Source organism: Haliotis cracherodii, unplaced genomic scaffold (genome assembly GCF_022045235.1).
Source record: "Haliotis cracherodii isolate W230 unplaced genomic scaffold, xgHalCrac1.p SCAF_22, whole genome shotgun sequence".
NCBI classification, from domain to species: domain Eukaryota; kingdom Metazoa; phylum Mollusca; class Gastropoda; order Lepetellida; family Haliotidae; genus Haliotis; species Haliotis cracherodii.
Window position 1 is genome coordinate 1,867,550 of NW_027266278.1, and position 22,241 is coordinate 1,889,790.

A 22,241-nucleotide genomic window follows, 5' to 3' on the forward strand; every position below is an offset into this window, starting at 1 on the left:
ACACCCTAAACCAGGCGGTCATTCATCAATCTCACGAATGGTTTCCAAATCGTGACGAATGCGTGAAAAACGCCAAGCACAAGTTTCGAGACGATTTCAACGTCACTAAGCGAGGGATTATAAAAAAATCTTGCTGGGCACTCTCCGCGGACGAGGTCGCCGTGGCGGAGAAGATGAAACTCGTTGAAAACTTGTTGACTTTATGCTACTGTCTTCAACTCACCAAGATGATCAAACGACTGTCTCGTGAATTGTGTTTCGGGTGCATGTTTGATGCAGAAGGTGAACGGGACCACACCTGCGATATGTCTGAACAACAACTGGTGGAGAAATACTTTAACATGACATTATCCGACGTAGACGATGGAGAGGTGCACGAGAGCTGGATAAAACTGCTGCTAGAAGACCCAAGTTTTCGAGATGTGAGGGACTTTAACTTGGTCCCGTATCGATGCAAGGACTATCGTGACTCTCAATTTAAAACGTCTCAATGGAAGGAGGGATTGAAAGAACGCGTCGAGAAAATGTTAAAGTTAGACAAAAGAATGTGAAATGTTTTTTCTTGGGACTAATTGAATGAATGTTTTGTTTGTTTATTTTAATCATGATATTGATAATAAAAATCAATGTTGAAAATTTGTATTTTGTTTGTATTTTATCTTCAGTCACACATAATGAGCGAGTGAGTGAGTGAGTTAGGGTTTAATGCCGTTTTCAACAATTGTTTTCCGTTATACCATGGCGGCAGGGTTTATAGCTGCAGGAGGAAAAGCCTGCATCACCAATGTGGTTATGTGATGCAGTGACACCTGCGAGCTTTGGCCTGGTACCTGTGAAAAGACACACACAGACTCACAACAACAATGATATAAAACGAAACATCATCCTATCATTACACGATGAGCTCTCGAGAGATAACTTCTGACAAAGTACTGGAAGATTATTATTTCAATCCCAGAAATCCGGGCGCGTTTTTGGGTCCGAGTAAACTCAAAAAGGTGTTAAAACGTCAATTGAAAGTTCCAGCGAGCAGTGTCAGACGGTTTGTCAACAATCAAGATGCTTACAGTTTACACAAACACGTCAGATACCGTTTCAAACGAATGAAAGTCAGAGTGAATTCTATCAACGAAATGTTCGACGTGGATTTGGCCGACCTGTCTAGGTTTACGAAGTGGAACGATGGTGTGAGATACTTGCTGGTGCCCATCGACATATTGAGCCGCTTTGCATTCACCCTTCCGTTAGACAATAAGAAACCCGAAACCGTCTTGAAAGCTTTCAAACAAATCCTCGAACAGCGACGTCCCGGTAGGGTGAGAGTAGATGGCAGAAGCGAATTTAAGGGGGCATTCAAGACGTTTTTAGAAAAACAAAAGATAAAACTCACCATAGCTCGCAATGAAAACATCAAAAGTAATTACGTTGAACGTTTTAACAGAACACTGAAATCACTGATCACCAGATACATGACCCACAATAACACCAAACGTTATCTGGACGTTCTGGCGGATTTAGTATCCAATTATAATCACACCCTTCATTCGTCTCTCCCTCATCTCTCTCCTGCAGATGTCGATAAAACCAACGAAGTGAAAGTGTGGGATCACCTTTATCTGGAACCTCTGAGAAAAGTCAAACCCAACATCAAGAAATACTTATTTAAAGTGGGCGACCTGGTTCGCATCTCATACCTCAGGAAACCTTTCACCAAGGAACTCGATCTCAAGTGGACGGAAGAACTGTTTAAAGTGGCTCAACGTTACAAGAAGCAAACGTTCCCTCAGTACAAGCTGAAAGATTTCCACGACGAACCCTTGATAGGTAGCTTTTACGCGAACGAACTACAGAAGGTCGAGAAAGAGGGTGATGTGCTGTGGCAAGTCGACAAAATTCTGAAAAGAAAAAAGGTGAAAGGCAAGACCCATGTTCTAGTGCGTTGGCTAGGGTGGCCCAGTTCCTTTGATTCCTACATAGAAGAGAGCGAACTGAAAGACCTCTGATGATGGAAAAGTACATTTTTCTCAAAAGCTCAGACTCCCAAACAACCTCCTTTCCTGAGAATTCACCCTATCATTTTCGAGTCAAATTAAATCAAAGGTTAGTCTTTGACGGATTCTGGGTGGTGTCTTTAGTCGAGCTCAATTTTGGAAAGCTGGATCCGAAAAAAATCCCCAGTGGTGACCCCTACGTGGACGTGTTATGTAACTTATGTGACAGCTCGTTGGTAGGGGAAACTCAACTGGTCTTATTGAGACGCATCGATCTGAGACAGGGGCCTACCTATACGTTTGGTAATGAATTTACCATTCGTGTCAAATTAAAAGAAACCGACAACATTGAGCTGTATTTAAAGTCGGGGAGTACCTCTACACCGTCATTCTTAAATGAAGAGACCTACGCCACACTACACTTAAGACGTTATCCTTTTGTGGAGTAAACATGGATTCTTCGCGCCCATTGTATTTCCCCGACTACGCCAAGTTTAAACATTACTTTGACAAACACACGACAAGGTCATCCTCCAGACTGGTTAAATGGAAGATGCAAAGGATGGTGATTCCAGTTCATCGACAGGCAACACAACAACAAAAGGCAGATCCTCCAACTAAGGTCACTCTCCAAATGACATCCGAATCCCAAAGCGAAGTAGAGAGAGCAGAAGCACACGGCAAAAGAGAATAGGCTTTAAAACGCAAGGCGGGGGCTAAGTGCGTCACAACCAAGAAGATACGTCGAACTGACAACATCAACGCACCTTCCAAGACGGCTAAAGTGCTCAAGTGTACCCCAGTGAAAGAAAACGACATCTTTAGTTAAATTATGGCCCTGTTGAACGACAAAGAATTCGAGGAACTGGTTCCCGAATCGTTAAATCTCTTCATTCTGCCTCCCTATCAAACCAGCGTTCAGAAACATTACTTCGTCAACGTGCGTCCTCTGAGCCAAATCAACGATTCCACGCCTTTGGAATTTCACGTGTCCAATTCCGGAGGCGACTACGTCGATCTGAAGCGCACCCGTCTGCACCTCAATGTCAAAGTCACTCAAACGGACGGTACAGCATTAGCAGAAGATGAAAACGTGGCCCCCGTGAACCTGTTTTTGCAGTCGCTCTTTTCTCAAGTCACGGTCTACCTGCAGAATCAGCTTGTGTCTTCCACCAACAACCATTACGCTTACAAAAGTATGATGAAGACCCTGTTGGAGTACGGAGCCGAGGCAAAGACCACTCAGTTGACAGCTCAGCTGTTCTACAAGGACGTAGCCGAACAAAACTCCGACCTGGAGAGCAGCGACGTCACTGGATCTATCAACGGCGGAATGTCATCGAGAGCCTCCTACATAGCGGACAGCAAAGTACTGACCATGTCGGGACCCATCTACGAAGATATCTTCGACATGAACCGGTACCTGCTGAACGAGGTGGACCTGACATTGAAGATGTACAGATCGAATCCTAAATTCTGCTTGATGAGCAGCGTGACCGAGCAGGAATTCAAAGTTCAGATCTTGGATGCCTACCTGCAGGTGTGCAAAGTCAAAGTCAACCCCGCCCTGATCTTGGCTCACAACACGCTGTTCGAAAAGACGAACGCTCTCTACCCTTATACAAAAAATGAGGTCAAGGTCACCAGCATCCCCACCACGCAGCAGACTCACTGCATAGACAACGTCTCTAACCCCGTGGCCAACAGATACGTCGTCGGATTGGTGGACAGTTCGAGTCTAAATGGCAGCTATACAGGCAACCCGTTTAATTTTAAGTCGTCCATGCTTAAAAAGATGACGTTGTACATCGATGGGGTCAGTGTTCCGGGTCAACCCACCGAAGCAGATGATGTCACCTGTTACGTTAACATGCTAGACGGCATGGGTCTGTGGAAGGAAAACAAGGGAAACGCTATCACCAGAAGTGAATTTCTCTTGGGGAATGCCTTGTTCGTCTTCGACATTGATAAAATGTGTGCAGATTCGGAGTACCTGAACCTGGTGAAATCTGGAAGTGTGAGGCTCGAACTTGAATTCAAATGGCCACTCATCACGACGCTGAGTTGCGTCGTCTTGACTCAGAGGAATTCCATCATCGAAATCGACCAGGCTCGCAACGTGTTTGTCAAGTAACTTTCAATTCATCCAAAAGAAAAAAGCAGAGACAATATGAAAGCCTCTCAGCTTTGGTGCGCCATACGGTGTGACCCGAGTTTACAATCTCATGTCATAGGTGTTTTGCCAAAGATACTTTGCCCACTCTGACACCTGGCCAGCGTGCCAAAGGTGTGGGACTCATTGTCAACACAGAGACTAGCACACGAGAAGGTCGTCACTGGATTGCCATGTATTTCAAAGGGAATAAAGCAGAAATGTTCGATTCTTTATCAGAGCGACCCGTGGATAAAGTATTCGATCACTATTTGAAGTCTGAGAATACCTCCTCTTACACTCGCAATAGAAAGCAATTACAATCTTCAAACTCTGATACATGCGGATTTTTTACATTGTATTATCTGTTATGTAAATTCAAATCCAATTTACGCATGGATGATATTGTACAGCAGTTCGATACAAATGATCATTTAATCAACGATGAATATGTTTCCGCATTTGTTTGTCGGTATTTTAGATATTGTACAGATTCCTGTTCACGCCATATTCATGAGTCATGTACGAGATAATCATATGACATTGGCATGTAGTTAGTGAAATGCTTTGTTTCATGTCTATATGCTGTGGTAGAAGTCAATAAAACATCAGTTTTAGTCCTCATTGTGTCATGTTGTGTATAAATACCTATGTGAGTAGTCTATCAAAAACAGTTCTATAGTAAAGAGTGACCAAGACACATCATCACCATGGAAGAAGAATTGAAATGTCTGTTGCCTTTTCAAACCCCTACTACCATATCAGTGGTGGGCGGGTCATTGAGCGGTAAAACATTTTGGGTTGCACAACTGCTAAAAGAAGTCAATACCATGTTCGACCCAGCACCAAACCTCATTATTTACTGTTACGCTGTTTGGCAAGATGTGTACAGTGACATAGAGGGATCTGTCAACAACAACATTCGATTTCGGGATTCTCTACCAACAGAAGATGAACTAAAATCGTATTCTTTGGAGACTGACAAGAACTGTTTGCTGGTCGTCGATGATTACATGGAGCAAGTGTGTAAAAATCAGTTATTCTTACGTCTCTACAGTACTTTATCCCATCACCTCGGGATTTCCGTCATAAACATACAGCAATCGGCCTATCCCAAAGGAGAGTGTAACAGAACCATGTCTTTAAACACTCATTACTTTGTGCTGTTGTCCAACCCACGATCGGCACACGAATACAAAATTTTAGCATCACAAATATTTCCGGGTCAAGTGAAATATTTTTCGGATTCCTTCCAGGATGCTGTGAGTAGGAAAAAATATGGGTATCTCGTTATGGATGTGTCGCCCTATGCAGAAGAGGAATACGGACATTTGCGTACGGGGATATTTCCAGGTGACGTGTGCACATTGCACTTACCACAGTAAGGAAAAAACAACAACAACAGAAAACAAACCATTGCGCATGACATTGTTGATGTGTGACTAAGAAGTACAGATGTGCTATACCCTTTTGGTTCATTTCGCTTTCACCTCACAAACAGAACAGAACTAAGGCTCGAAACACGATGGATGTATGTGGGAGGTTTGATGTCGATTCAGTTACAGACTGCGCAGAAATAATAGAGCGCAGTACAGATGTGTACGGAGAAAAGTTTAGCGACAGACTGAAATCCTTCGCTATCTGGCCTCTTCAGATGAAGCAGTCTCCAAAATCCATGGCAGAGGCTGGATTTATATACACAGGACAAAACGACAGAGTCTACTGTTTCAAATGCAAAATTCGCGTACACCGATGGATACCAGAAGATGACCTGATGACGGAACACTTCAGACTGTCCCCTCGCTGTACCTATATCCACATGGTGTGAGAAGAACCCAAGGTCAACAAGGAAGGATAGAAAAAAGAAATCTCTGTTGTTTTTTTGGGGGGGAGGATGCAATAAAACACTATTGGCAAGCAAACACCTGTTCATTTGAGGGCGAGACAATCAAACAGTAAACACCATTATGAGTGAACTACTGGAGAAACATTTAACTTTTCTACTGATGCTGGAACAAGCTAACACCAAGCAAAGAAAAGCTTTGCTGACGCATGCATCGCGTGAACAGTTTATGGGTGTTATCACTCTGTTATTCAACATTTTAAGAGGGAATATACACTTATCGCATGAGGATAAAATTCGACTGTCGCGTCACAAGAAGTGCATTCGATCCTTGGCCAGCAAGACAGTAAGTCGACGTGAAAAACGTGAGTTGATACTCGCACATCATTCTGTTCTCCCGGTTTGCATCAGAGCCTATCGAGGATACCTCTCGTCGTCAGCACAGTCGGAAGATAACGTTCATCATGAGCAAACCTTTGGTTCTTCTGACGAGGGAGACGTATCAAAGATTGATGAGCAACCGAGAAGAACAGAATCCACAGACGACAGTGAATCAGACAGCGGAGGATCCTCAGACAGTGATTTCTAATAGACTTGACAATGATACATCACTGCCTGTTACAGAGGGACAAACTGAAAGGAAGCTCATGCTTCAAGTTCCTGACCAGTTAATCAGAGACATTTCCTCTACGAAGACAATAGGGAGGTTAATGGCTTTGTTGTTGTTCGTCAAAGAAAACATTCTGGGTGGGCAATTGAGTTTGAATAAACATTTACAAGTTGTGATGAGCAATGGAGATGTATTGCATAATTCAAACATTGTGGACTTGATTCGCTATGTCATCACGTCACCCCGTGTTCAAAGCAGACGGCACCCGAAGGATTACCAGGAATTTCGTAAACTTTTAAGACAATTAAACGTTCCAAAGCATCTCGTGAAAAGCAGACAAAAGGAAGACAAAAAAAGAAAAGCGTGTAAAAGCCTTAGTTATCAAGCGTAAAGCAGTTGATGGTGTGCCTGGGAACGCAAAATCGAGAAAGTTAGAAGCTTTTTAATGCACATGAACATGTATATCCTTATAGATGATGTACAAGTTGTCGATACAAATTATGCATAACATGAAATACATTGTTTGTGATAGTTGATGACAAACTAATGTTTACTTTTGATCAACATTGTTAACCTCTTGATGCTTTTCGTCAATTTTGGAAAAGGTTAGACTCTTTGTTTCTCAATGTATAATTTCATTGTGATAAATAAAATGTAGATCTCATTTTTCTTTTTACCGGTGTTGTTTTTAAAAATCCCCTTTCCTTGAGAACACTCCGTTACACAATGGTTGCAGTCTATTTCCAAATATGGGGACTGAAACAGGAGAAGAAGTTTACATTTGCTTGCACATGATTTAATTGCAGTTGCAAACTTCAATCCCAAGGTCATTTGGTTCTATAGTAAAACTCAAATCCCAAGGCATGTTGGTTCTACAGTAAAACAATGCAGTAAACATCCCATCACTTTGTATCAATGACATGTTACTGAGGGGTTAGATGCTTTACCATCATACTACATTGTCTTTGATTAAGAGGACTGCTCCGTGGTCTAGTGGTAGAGCGTCCGCACGGAGAGCGGAAGGTCCGGGGTTCGATCCCCGACCGCGTCATACCAAAAGACGTTAAAAGATGGTACTTGTTGTTGCCCTGTCTGGCGCTCGGCATCAAGGGGCTTAAACAAGGACTGGTCGGCTCGGAGTCAGTATACTGTGTCTGAGTGGGGTATTCATGTTAAACTGCGGCATGGTATCTCAATGAGCTAGCACTACAAATCAGCATCAGTCCGGAATAGTACAAGCAGCCACACAAACACACACACACGTACAGGCACATCGCTATATAAGTGCAATAATCTTGGACGCGACGTTAAACCCCACTTCACTTCACCTCACCCCTGATTAAGATGGTTCCCGATGTCAATTTGCGTGTTAAACGTATGAAGTCTTCTATTTTCCAAGGATGGACAGTGATATACAAGGATAAGATGTTTAAGTCTACATTGTTTATTCACTGAAGTAACTTTAGAAAGAAACAAAAAACTGGAATCTTTGTTAAAAAAAAGAAAAAAAGGTTATTGTTTACCATCTGTGTTGAATAAACTCTACTTGATGAAAGTTATTTTATTAAACCTACATTCATACATATTGACATTTAGCCGTAGGCATCACGCCCTGGAGTCTGGACCCGTCTTTTATTAACAGCAGGCAGGTGTTGCGGGTATTGTATGCCCCCACGATTGTCAACAGCAGGGTTGCATACCTATTATGCTTAAAACACATCCAACAACCACATCGTGCTTGCCCCTCCACCAAAAAAAAACCAACAAAAAACAAAAAATGTGTCTGACAGGTTCCCATGCGTCACGATTCTTTCACGCAACACTTTCATAAATATGAACTCAGCACTCCCTATATCGATATTGTGTTATTTGAAAACAAAAAATAAAAAAGATTAAATAACCACAGCTAGAAACACCCAGTTGGACTTGAAGTGAAGCTATATAAATGAAATTTCAATTTTCAAAATTTCATAAGATTACCAGACGACGGGTTTCACTTTAATTTTCAACGTATCCACAACTAGTTTCCAGTTCAGAATCGGGGAAGATTCGTCTTCTGATCAAGTATTGGACTTTAACGTCTCAGAACAACTTAAAAACATATTAATTTACTTTTTGACCGAACTTGATCTCTACGAGAACAGAACTTTCAACCTGTCGTACTGTGCCCAACTCACCTTAACAGTTGGCGGAACATTATTTAGTTTTGATAGAGAACAACGATCTCTATCGATTCAAAATAGGGACTGTTCAGTTATTTCAATTTTGGAGGTTGCCGAAATTAAGGAGGCCATAGAGCTAATTATTTCAGGGGAAGCTACCATCCGACGTGTTGAATTCCAGAAGCAATTTCAACATTTGTGCTAATGTAAATATTACAAGTTTGCATATTTCTTGATATAATCTGTTAATTATAGAACTCGAAGTTTTCAACCGTCAAAGAACTTGTCATTTTAAATTCACGCTTCCATATGCATATAATCATAATAGCTTAATTTGACAACCTCTAACCGTGTGGGTATAACCTTTGCTAACCTACATAATTAGCTTACATACAAATTTGGTAAGCAACACTCAAATTGAGGCTCTGTGTGTGTGTGTGTGTGTGTGTGTCCGTGTGTGTGTGTGTGTATGGTTAACCATCTCAGCGTGAGACAATAGATACACGTGTCAACATTATTATATTTATCATGATAAAATTAGATATCCCATGTTTATAGAGTCTAAAGGTGAGATGAAGTTTCTCCCAAGAATTACATTGTTTATGATAGTTAGAAAAACAAAAAAACAAAATGCCGACATATGTCAGACAGGCTTTTCTCATGAGTTACAAAGTTTTATAATTTCAAAAGACATAATGCCGACACAGGTCTGTGATCTTTACACTTTCAAAAGAAGATCAATGATACACCGCCTTATTTTTGTTGTACAAAGTCGACTCGTTGATTGACATGTCAACGGGGTTGTCAATTTTTTCGCACGTACAGGTATGTCCTATAACACTATAAAAAGCGAACGTTATTCATTCAACTGATATCATTCCATAAAGAAGCGCGGGATCTTGGTTGCGATATTGTGGTTTTCTTGCTTTGTTTTTGGAAAAATGTATATATCGACAACAAAATGTACACCAAACGGATCTATTCTTGTGTGTCCCCCGAGGGGTGGGGACACATACAGACACGTCGCGGGTGCCCCCTACTCTAACATCTACGTAATCAAAATGAGGGAGGGGGACAAGATCGTGATATCGGGGATTTTGTTTCCAAATTTGAAAGTAAGTGTTGTTTGTCTACAACTTTGACATGATTGAAACAATGTTAAGAGTGGCGTTATATTCTAAAAAACGAAACTAATATTATTTTCAATGATGTATATTTTACAAAATATCATATTCTGTTTTCAGACCATCCACGGATCATCAAGCGTTAAATGTGAAGATCTGATGCATTTTTATCACAGGTCTATTCTAATAAATCAAGAAGTCTGTCGATGTAAGTACAATGTAATCAAAAGATCCATGTTGGTTATTATTTTCAAGATTTATAGAATATGTTCTCTTACATCGAAGAAAGTATAAGAATTCATTTATTCTACTATTAGATGTGTAAATTTGAACAAGGTTTTTAAATTGCTTCCAATGTGTTCTGAACCTTCTTAAAAACATGTGCTGCACGCATAAATCATCTTATTTGCTTAAATCTTGAACATGTTAAGTCCCGCCTGTGATGTAATATAAAACAAGATAACCAAAAATATGTATTCATGAATAAGAGAGATATCTCATTCATATTATTATTAAAATAAGTGCTTTTGAATTATCACCAAAACTGCTGTTCCACATGCATTTCGCGACCATAGTAAGTGTTTGTATTTACGAGTGACAGTGGGGTGATTCAATATTACTGATGTCTCAATATGCTTTGAATTACCTACCGATCTCTTTCTCATCCCTAGCATTTATTCTTAAATTTCAGATACAACGTCAACTTCAGTAAATACCACTAATACTTTACCTACTACTACTACTACTACAACAACAACAACTACTACTACTACTACTGCTGCTGCTGCAACTTCTATTGCTACTACTGATATTTCTATTACTGCTGCTACTACTACTACTGCTACTACTACTACTGCTGCAACTACTAGTGCTGCTGCAACTACTATTGCTACTACTGATACTGCTATTACTGCAACTACTCCTACTTCCACCACCACTACTGCTGCTACTACTACTAGTGCTGCTACTACTACTGCTGCTGCTACTACTACTACTACTGCTGCTGCTCCTTCACCCATATTTATTCACTCTGCCAATGCTACAACCCCCATATATTATATTATATCCTCTTCTCACATAGTTACTGATGCTGATGATGATGACGATCACGATGACGATGAAAATGATGATGTCGAGGCAGTGGTAGGGAGTGAAACAGGTACAATTATAATAATAATAATTGCTATCGTTTTATTCATGAGTACCAAACATATAGATGAAATATTATCAGGCATCATGATCCTTACCACATTGAAAACATATGTATGTATGTATGTATGTATGTATGTATGTACCACTCAATCTTCAGAAAGTACAGTTTAATAATAATCATTTCTAGCTATATCTACTGTTCTTAAACATTTTTATTCACACCGCTTTTTTCCTTTCTTTTCAGCCCGTCTTAAATCCCTCACAGACGCTATAGTTACACTGATTGTGCTTGTATTGTTCACGATAGCGTCGGATATTGTTTTCCGTTTTAGGAAAGCAATACTTCGACGCTGCCGTCGCGGACAACACCATCACAATCAGTGTGAGGTGTCCTATGTACCTGCCTCTCCCCCACCCTGCCGTCGTCGTCCTTCTCTTTCACTCCCCATCATCCCGCCTCTACTATCTGTTTCTAATCCAATGCATGAACTTTCTTCTGTTGCAGCCCCATCACTTTTTGTTAGATCTGTTTCCACCCAGACCCCTGTCACTCCTCTTGTCTCCACTCCTCTGACCTCTATCGAGCCTTCTCTGATCAATTCTCTGACCACTCTAGCACCCAATCTCACCCCAAAGATTCCTTATTATCCCCCACCCTGCTCGATCCCTGATAACCCTCCACCCTGTTCGATCCCTTTACCATCCACCCCACCATCTTTACCCTGTAGTACATTCAACCTGCCTCCCACCCCACTCATGGATAGTCCCACACGACTCATGGACAACCTTCCACCCTACAGACTTACAACCCTGGGGAGCCGGCAGTCTTACAACTTGAGACGATTGGGGGGGGGGGGGGGGGGGGGGGGGAGAGCAGGAAGGAGACAAAACAAAACCTAGAAGTTCAGTAAATGTGTTTCTACTTTTGATATAAAAAAAATAAACACAAGTGTACGTTTTATATTGTGTTGTGTTCTCTGTTATGTCATGCTAGAGTAGAACTGAGACCGTGCGTGTGAAGGAGATCACGTGACGGAGGACAATACGCCTGAGTTGACATACGTGTGTGTGACATGTGTGTGTAAACTTTAGGCGTAGTGTGCCCTGTTCCGTTGGGTGAGCTAGACAGTGTTGAAAACATGTTATGCAAACAATATCGGCTTGGTCGGATAAACATTACCAGTGTTGGCAAGTAACAGTTTTTCATCAAGATCATTCATTCTTGTCGGGATCATGTGATTGATGCGGTCGGTGAAACACACTCATTATACCATGGGTTAAGGGTTTAACACTGACAGAGACAAGAAATCTCTCTTTCGTTTGGTATAACGAGGGAAGTTGGGATACATGTGCTCTGCTGACTAGATGTATGTCACAAATCAGCTAAGGTTAGTAGTCTCAAACATTACTCCGGTTAGTGTTTCAGTCAACATGTGTTGGTCGATCAACCTGGTGACCTAATTTTGATTCAGGACACATCCACTTGTCATCAAAGTTCAACATAGCCCATCTTAGAGAAATCTGATAAAGATACATAAGAAATGAAGAGTAAGCCCATGTTTTGAAGTTGACTCAGCTGGAAGATTGGTTACAGATGTATGTTTCTTCATCTTAGTTTGTGACGTGATTTTGTGCTGATAATATCATTCCTTTCCGCGTCTGAGAAACCACTTTTTAAAACTACTCTCCGGTTATATGTACTGAAATGATGAGATTCAACTATTAATATTCTCGTTTAAGGTTTGAAAACACATTGTTAAAGAACAAGAGTTTTATGCATTAAAACTGAAACACGCTTGTATTGTTTTTTTCAATGAAATAAACGTGAGACATGATTTTTTTTTTTTTTCATTGAAAATTGTTGACATGTGAAAGGATATCGTATAAAATTTCTTGAAACGACGTTATTTCACTCTATTTTTTCTGATGAAAATGATTCTGGGTATGGGTTAAACGAGTATTTTTTCCATTGAAATAGGAAACTGAATCGACATTTTGAACTCAAACATCTTTTAGAATAACAACAATAGAATTTTACAGTATTAAAACGTCTTAGACCAGACTGGCATACATTACAGTCTTCAACACACGGGTTTCGCGATACCGACTCTATATTTCTCCGAGCTGACCTCTAGCTAGGAGTCAAGACTGTTAACCCTTATTGTTTTATATAGTTGTCATGGAAACTGAATGTTAAAAAGGAACTTATAAAAGGTAACACTAGAAGAGTTAAGAACTGGACATGTGGTTTCTATGGAAATTCAACTCACACCCCTCTTTGCCACATGTGACAGTCATTACTACGCGAAATACATGCATCAATGGCATATGTCTAACAATGACATTCCTTTCCCCGTGAATCACATTTGAACCTCGTAGTAGCCACTTGCATATAGGGACACTCATTACTACGCTTTGTTCTCACTTAATGAAGGACTCATTAACACATTTCCTTCGTGCATTGGAACAACAGACCTCTCATTACCCTTTCTGACCTGTGACGTCATGATTATATTGGACTATGAATGTGGTTATTGCACTTATGGATCAACTTAGCCTAAGATGTGGAATGGGGTCCCATAGAACTGACTTGTAGGTCAGGCGCGAGATTCAAACCGAGGACACGTGACACCCGTGAGCGTTCATAGCAACGTCCGCCATCTTGTTTTTAAACACGTGTTCTTCTACGTTTAACGAATGGTCAAGTAATTAATTGCAGGATTGCATACGGTCAGTTGACCCTTAATGAATGTAATTGAATATCGGAAGATCTTTCTACATGAACCTGTTCCTGAGGCTTTTAAATATTACCACACATAGCCCGCCACCGAATGCCCACAGAGAAATGTCTTCAATGCAAAAGGTTCAAATGTTCCCCACATGTTCTCGCGCCAAAATGGTCTCACAATGACATTCCATTCCGCGTGAGTCAAGACCCAACCCAACCCCCGGTCGTAGTATCATGTGCATATAGGGACATTCATTACTATCCCGTGTTCTATGGTTAACGAATGGTCAAGTCATTAATTGCATGATTGCATCTGGTCAGTTGACCCTTTATTAACCTAATCGACCTGTGACGTCATGCATACATTTGCATATTAATGAGTTATTCTGCATATTAATGAGGCAATGACGTTGACAACACCCCCCACCCCCAACCCCAAGGTCAAGGTTATGTGACGTCATCAGTCACGTGGGGTTCCTAGGTGCACTTGTGACGTCATCAAATGAGGGGGTGAGGGGGGATAGTTATCCAAAGTTATCTACTCCTGTGAAGTACTGACGATGTATTCATGGGGAATGAAGGAACGTAGTGTATACAAACCTGTGAAGTATTGACGATGTATTCATGGGGAATGAAGGGGCATAGCGTATACAAACCTGTGAAGTATTGACGATGTATTCACGGGGAATGAAGGAACATAGTGTATACAAACCTGTGAAGTATTGACGATGTATTCACGGGGAATGAAGGAACGTAGTGTATACAAACCTGTGAAGTATTGACGATGTATTCACGGGGAATGAAGGAACATAAAGTATACAAATCTGTGAAGTATTGACGATGTATTCACGGGGAATGAAGGGGCGTAGTGTATACAAAACTGTGAAGTACTGACGATGTATTCAAGGATGATGAAGAAAGGTAGTGTAAAGAAACCTGTGAAGTATTGACGATGTATTCACGGGGAATGAAGGGGCATAGTGTATACAAACCTGTGAAGTATAGACGATGTATTCATGGTGAATGAAGGAACGTAGTGTATACAAACCTGTGAAGTACTGACGATGTATTCATGGGGAATGGAGGAACGTAGTGTATACAAACCTGTGAAGTATTGACGACGTATTCATGGGGAATGGAGGAATAAAGTGAATACATTCCTGTCTTGTATTGACGATGTATTCACAGATGATGGAGGGACGTAGTGTATAAGCACCTGTGTAGCATTGACGATGTATTCAAGGATGATGAAGAAAGGTAGTGTAAAGAAACCTGTGAAGTATTGACGATGTATTCACGGATGATGGACGAACATAGTGCATACAACCTCGTGAAGTATTGACGATGTATTCACGGATGATGAAGAGACGTAGTGTATACAAAGCTGTGAAGTTTTGACGATGTATTCAGGGTTGATAAAGGGATGTAGTGTATACAAAGCTGTGTAGTATTGACAATGTATTCACGTATGATGAAGGGACGTAGTATATATGGACCTGTGTAGTATTGACGATGTATTCACGTATGATGAGGTGAGGTGAGGTGAGGTGAGGTGAGGTGAGGTGAAATGGGGTTTAACGTCGCGTCCAAGATTATTGCACTTATATAGCGACGTGCATGTATGTGTTTGTGTGGCTGCTTGTACTAGTCCGGAGTGATGCCAATTTATAGTGCTAGCTCACAGAGATACCATGCCGCAGTTTAACATGAATACCCCACTCAGACACAGTATACTCTGAGCCAACCAGTTCTTGTTTTAGCCCCTTAATGCCGAGCGCCAGACAGGGTAACAACAAGTACCATCTTTTAACATCTTTTGGTATGACGCGGCTGGGGATCGAACCCCGGACCTTCTACCACTAGACCACGGAGTCACGTATGATGAAAGGACATAGTGTATACAAAGTTGTGTAGTAGTTGACGATGTATTCACGGATGATGAAGGGACGTAGTATATACGGACCTGTGTAGCATTGACGATGTATTCACGGATGATAAAGGGATGTAATGTTTACAAAGCTGTGTAGTATTGAGGATGTATTCATGGATGATGAAGGGTAGTAGTGTATACAAAGCTGTATAATATTGACGATGTATTCACGAATGATGACAGGACGTAGTGTATACAAAGCTGTATAATATTGACGATGTATTCACGGATGATAAAGGGATGTAGTGTATACAAAGTTGTGTAGTATTGACGATGTATTCACGGATGATGAAGGGACGTAGTATATACGGACCTGTGTAGCATTGACGATGTATTCACGGATGATAAAGGGATGTAATGTTTACAAAGCTGTGTAGTATTGAGGATGTATTCATGGATGATGAAGGGACGTAGTGTATACAAAGCTGTATAATATTGACGATGTATTCACGAATGATGACAGGACGTAGCGTATACAAAGCTGTATAATATTGACGATGTATTCATGGATGATAAAGGGATGTAGTGTATACAAAGTTGTGTAGTACTGACGATGTATTCACGGATGATGAAGGGACGTAGTATATACGGACCTGTGTAGCATTGACGATGTATTCACGGATGATAAAGGGATGTAATGTTTACAAAGCTGTGTAGTACTGAGGATGTATTCATGGATGATGAAGGGACGTAGTGTATACAAAGCTGTATAATATTGACGATGTATTCACGGATGATGACGGGACGTAGTGTATACAAAGCTGTATAATATTGACGATGTATTCACGGATGATAAAGGGATGTAGTGTATACAAAGCTTTGTAATATTAACAATGTATTCATGGATGATAAAGGGATGTAGTGTATACAAAGCTGTGTAGTATTGACAATGTATTCACGTATGATGAAGGGACATAGTGAATACAAAGCTGTATAATATTGACGATGTATTCACGTATGATAAAGGGATGTAGTGTATACAAAGCTGTGTAGTATTGACAATGTATTCACGTATGATAAAGGGGCATAGTGTATACAAAGCTGTGTAGTATTGACGATGTATTCACGGATGATGAAGGGACGTAGTATATACGGACCTGTGTAGCATTGACGATGTATTCACGGATGATAAAGGGATGTAATGTTTACAAAGCTGTGTAGTACTGAGGATGTATTCATGGATGATGAAGGGACGTAGTGTATACAAAGCTGTATAATATTGACGATGTATTCACGGATGATGACGGGACGTAGTGTATACAAAGCTGTATAATATTGACGATGTATTCACGGATGATAAAGGGATGTAGTGTATACAAAGCTTTGTAATATTAACGATGTATTCATGGATGATAAAGGGATGTAGTGTATACAAAGCTGTGTAGTATTGACAATGTATTCACGTATGATGAAGGGACATAGTGAATACAAAGCTGTATAATATTGACGATGTATTCACGTATGATAAAGGGATGTAGTGTATACAAAGCTGTGTAGTATTGACAATGTATTCACGTATGATAAAGGGGCATAGTGTATACAAAGCTGTGTAGTATTGACGATGTATTCACGTATGATGAAGGGATGTGGTGTATACAAATCTGTGTAGTATTGACGATGTATTCACAGGTAATGCAGGAACGACGTGCATACAAACCCATGACAGAAACAGAAACAAGACATAAACAGACAAGGATTTACCATCGGTTTATTAAATAAAATTATTTGTTGAATATTGATGTATAAAACAATGGACAGAGAATTTGGTCACAACTTTGCCATGAGTACAACAACACAACGTACGGGCATACCGACAGGTTTCTACATTATTTACAATAACAATCCACCTACACTTGAACCTCACTAATCCAGACAGCAGAGGTTTCAGGAATATCAACACATTTGTAATTTAACGAGTAAGGAGTGTTCCACCCTCATTGCCCACAGAGCTAAACTTGTATGTGCACTTGTGCAAATATCACCTCACACGTAAGAGTGCAAAGATTGTTGACGTCATTCGACAATTGTGGTTTTCGTAGACGGTGGTCGTGATCAGTGCATGTTTACCAAAGTGGAGCTCAAAAGGATAAAGAAATAATTGGTAATAAAAAAATGATTGCACTCGCATGTGATATATAGAGATTATCATATGCATGTGTGTCATACTGATTTTATGAAATTTGTGTCAGAATTAATGTATTACACTGCTCTCGCGTGGGAAATACAAGAATTCTGACACTCGTTTCATAAAGTCAGTATGACACTCATGCTCATATAATAATCTCTATATATCACAGGGACCTGCGATTACTTGAGTTGGGACCTGAAAAAAGTAGAACAAAAAGTTGTGAGAGCAGATGTTTTCCAGGCATGTAGTATACCACAGCCTCATGTCACCAATGTAGTAACAATGTATTCTTCATGATATATGATGTAAATAATTCATGAAAAAAAAAGACAAAAATCATAATTTGGGGGAGGACAAGTGGAATAGCGTAATTTTAGGTTCAAAATTGTAACTATTACGCCCAAAGGGTAATGGTTGGTATCTCTGTGTGGTGGTCACTTGAAACTAAAATAATAATTCAATCAGGACAGTCTATCATAATTCCTTGTAGCTAGAAGATTATTCTGTAAGTCTACGTGTGGTCGCCATGGTGACTGGTCACCATTTCAGTGAGATCCTGAGACAATCACAAGGACAGTTTCTGACCCAGGATCCCCCAAATAAGGACAAATAAGGTTCCAGTGTGTAGGAGAAAACAGCTTGGTACTTTACCATTGATCATGTGGACGTGATGACCCTTAACATAAGGGCACTGGTAATGTGAAGTGAGATGATAAGACTATTAAAAATTGCGTCAGCAATATTGAAGCAATGTGTAAATAATGCCGTCTAGGGCAGGCAGTCAGGCAGTCAGGCAGTCAGGCAGGGAAACCAGTGGTTGACAGCATGAGAATCTCCCTGTCAGACATGGCACTCAGGTTACCATTGTATCTCTCTCTCTCTCTCTCTCTCTCTCTGTCTCTCTCTCTGTCTGTCTGTCTCTCTCTCTCTCTCTCTCATATGTTACTGGTTGATTCATTAACGCAGCACTCAGCATTATTCCATCTATATGATCTCACAATCCAGTTATTGACATCATGAGCATCAATTTATAAAATTGGACTACGATGACATGCATCAACCAAGTCAGCGAGCGTGACCACCCGATTCCATTAGTCACCTCTTACGATAAGCATAGTCGCCAAGGAAAATGAGTGAGTGAGTTGGTTTTATGGTACTTTTGGCATTATTCCAGCAATATCATGGCAGGAAATCAGAAATCAAACAATACTTATCATCATGTATAATTCTAAGAATACTACCCCTATTACATGACAGCAACAAAGTCCTGTTTTGCCACCTTACGCATGCACGGTTACGTTAGTGGGGAGGATGGGGTTTGCCTCACAACTATCAGATATGTCAACAATGGAGAGGACGTCTGTTGAAAAATCTAAAGATTTCATAGTGGAATACAGCCCAAACAGGAATTGATGGCTATGATGTAACAGAGGTCAGGGATTTTAAGGAATTATGGGCTTCAAACATTGTGGGGATTGCATGTAAAGAGAACACTTCAACCACTTGGCCACCCTACCCTACTCTGCCAAAGTGAGTTTGATTTTTACACTGTTTTAAGCAATATTCCAGCAATATCACAGCAGGGGGACACCAGAAATGGGCTTCACACACTGTACCTATGTCAGGTAATCTGCCAAAGGATCCCAAAAGTGAATACTGTGTGCTTCTCAGAATAAGCCTGGCACAAGAACAAAAGTATTACGGTTGTTTGTACAAGGTATTTCATATTCATAGATAGAAACATCTCTGACATCACTGAAACGGGACATTACAGACAGAAAGTGCGAGAGAAAAGAGAAGATTTAACACGAGAGGACGCCGCTTTTCACATTATTCAAGTTATATCACGGCGTGTCAGCTTAATGTGGGAGGAAAACCCGAAGTGAAGCAGGACGTTTACCACTTCGGTGAAACCCACGAGCACGGGTATGGTGCTGACAAACATAGAAACATAATAGGGGCGAACCGGGATTCGAACCCACAATCATAGGTTTCTGGCGTGCCCAAGGGACGCAACTCTGCACAGCGAATGGCGGCGCCTAAGACGACTGGGCCACCCGTGCCCGCTGTGTCCTAGGGAAGCCTGTAAGGGCCATTTGTTTCATTGTTGGAATTACATGATACACACTACGTTGAAATGTCAAGATAATGATATTGATATTTTATAATAAGTTTTGAAATTGTAAGATTATTACTTGAAATTTTAACTCAGTATCTTGAAATTTCAAGATACTAAGTTGAAATTTCAAGATGCTATGTTGAAATTTCAAGGATATATACATGTACAAAGTTGAAAAATCAAGACGATCTTGAAATTTCAGGATATTAAGTTGAAATTTAAAGGTTTTAATTTGCAATTTCAATGATGTATCTTGATATTTCAATTTAGTATCTTGAAATTTCAACTACCTATCTTGAATTCTCAAGAAAAGAAAAAAAATGGCCTTAAACGGATTCAGTGTATCCGGTCCCAAAACATGTAGCTTGAAACCTTAGATCTTTAAATAATGTGGTCAATGAACAACACAATACTTAATGTCGCACACCAAATTATGGGTAAGGTATGAGAGGGTCAGAGTGACATAAATACTGTAGATCTGGAAAGCTTTGTGCCATGAAGTAATTGTGTGTGGCAAACGATAGCCTTTCTGTGATTGCGATATCCTGTTGACAAGATTACCAGAGACCAAAGCTACCTTTGCACAAGATAGTACTTGTAAGTAGGAAGCAGACTGAGGCAATGGTAACTCTGAGTCAGTCAGTGTATTTTTAACTATAGATGCATGTGTTGTACTTGACAAGGAAGGATTTCTTTGTTGATTAACGCCGCACGCAGCAATATTCCAGCTATATAACGGCAGTCTGTAAATAATCAAGTCTGGACCAAACAATCCAGTGACTAATGTCTTGAGCATCGATCCACGCAATTGGGATACAATGACATGCATCAACCAAGTCAGCAAGCCTGACCACCCGATCCCATTAATCACCTCTTACAACAAGCATAGTCAGCTTTTACGGCAAGCATGGATTGCTGAAGACCTATTCTAACCCGGATCTTCATGGGTCGACAAGGGAGGAAGGTTAGGTGGAGTATCCTGTTTATCTACCGGTAGTTCTAAAAAGCTGGTGTATGTCTGAACTACTCAGTGTTGTAGCAACTTGACATTGGCAGGTTAGTGGACTTGCCTGACTAGACTATGGACACTCTGCGACAATGGGTAACCAAGGAACAGGGTGTGAGGGATTATTTATTTAATCATGCACTGACTGGTTGACAATGTGTGCATAATGTCGGAAAGCACACATACAATCTCCAAATAGTCAGTCGGTTGACAATTTGTGGAAGTGAATTGTTCGTCTGCCAAAATACCTATTATAAAACTATTGCAAGTGACTGTCACTTGCAGGTATTGCAGTACTTTCCTGCTCCAACACTTTCCACATTTACAGTATTATAGGTCAGGGTGCTGTTGTACAAAGCAATCTTAGCGCTAAGGTGATCGTAACTCCCATATCTTAACATAGACTTATGACAGTTGTAGCGCTAAGCTTGTTTTGTACCATGGCACCCTGGATTACAGATCTGGATCTGAATAGGTAGCTCTTACTTTACTGTCCTGGGTGCCGCTGTACAAAGCGATTTTAGCGTTAAGCCGATCATAACTCCCATACCTTAACATAGGCTCACAATAGTCGAAGCGCTGAACTTGTTTTGTACAAGAGCACCCAGGTTTGTAAGTTATACACATTAATCATAACCATGAACAAAGATGACACGATCGTCCACAAATTGGAAAATAAATGTTCCCATAGACTCCATGATCTATACATGATAGAGAACATGTTAAATAATTGAAACACTAACACAGGTCACACAATCAAGACAACAATGACAGTGAAGATGGGCGTATAACAGTGATATCGACCTGCTTAGCAGACATCTGCTTTGACCATACTGAACGTTCAAACTCAAACTATTATTATAAACATTATTCTGATTATGAAATAATAAAAACCACTGTAAACAAACACATTTTAAGGATTCATCTTTTGGGCAAACTTTACATATTTCTTGTCGTTTTGATTTGAGAAAATTTGAAAAGGTACAATGCTCCAAGGTCTGGTGCCTTTTCCAGAGTGAGTGAGTGAGTGAGTGAGTGAGTGAGTGAGTGAGTGAGTGAGTGTGAGTGAGTGAGTGAGTGAGTGAGTGTGAGTGAGTGAGAGTGTGAGTGAGTGAGTGAGTGAGTGAGTTAGTGAGTGAGTGAGTGAGTTAGTGAGTGAGTGAGTGAGTGAGTGAGTGAGTGAGTGAGTGAGTGAGTGTGAGTGAGTGAGTGAGTGAGTGAGTGAGTGAGTGAGTGAGTGAGTGATCCCACTTGAACAAAACAATCTTAGGGCTACAACTATCTTAAGCCCGTCTT

General features: G+C 40.5%; 1 protein-coding gene across 1 annotated transcript; it reads left to right on the top strand.

The window, feature by feature from the left end:
- Nucleotides 1–2,823: 2,823 nt before the first annotated feature.
- Nucleotides 2,824–4,125, top strand: LOC139471428 (uncharacterized protein F54H12.2-like). The gene has a single exon (XM_071253791.1). The coding sequence runs from the start codon at nt 2,824–2,826 to the stop codon at nt 4,123–4,125; it is 1,302 nt and encodes a 433-aa protein (XP_071109892.1).
- The last annotated feature ends 18,116 nt before the right edge of the window (nt 4,126–22,241 follow it).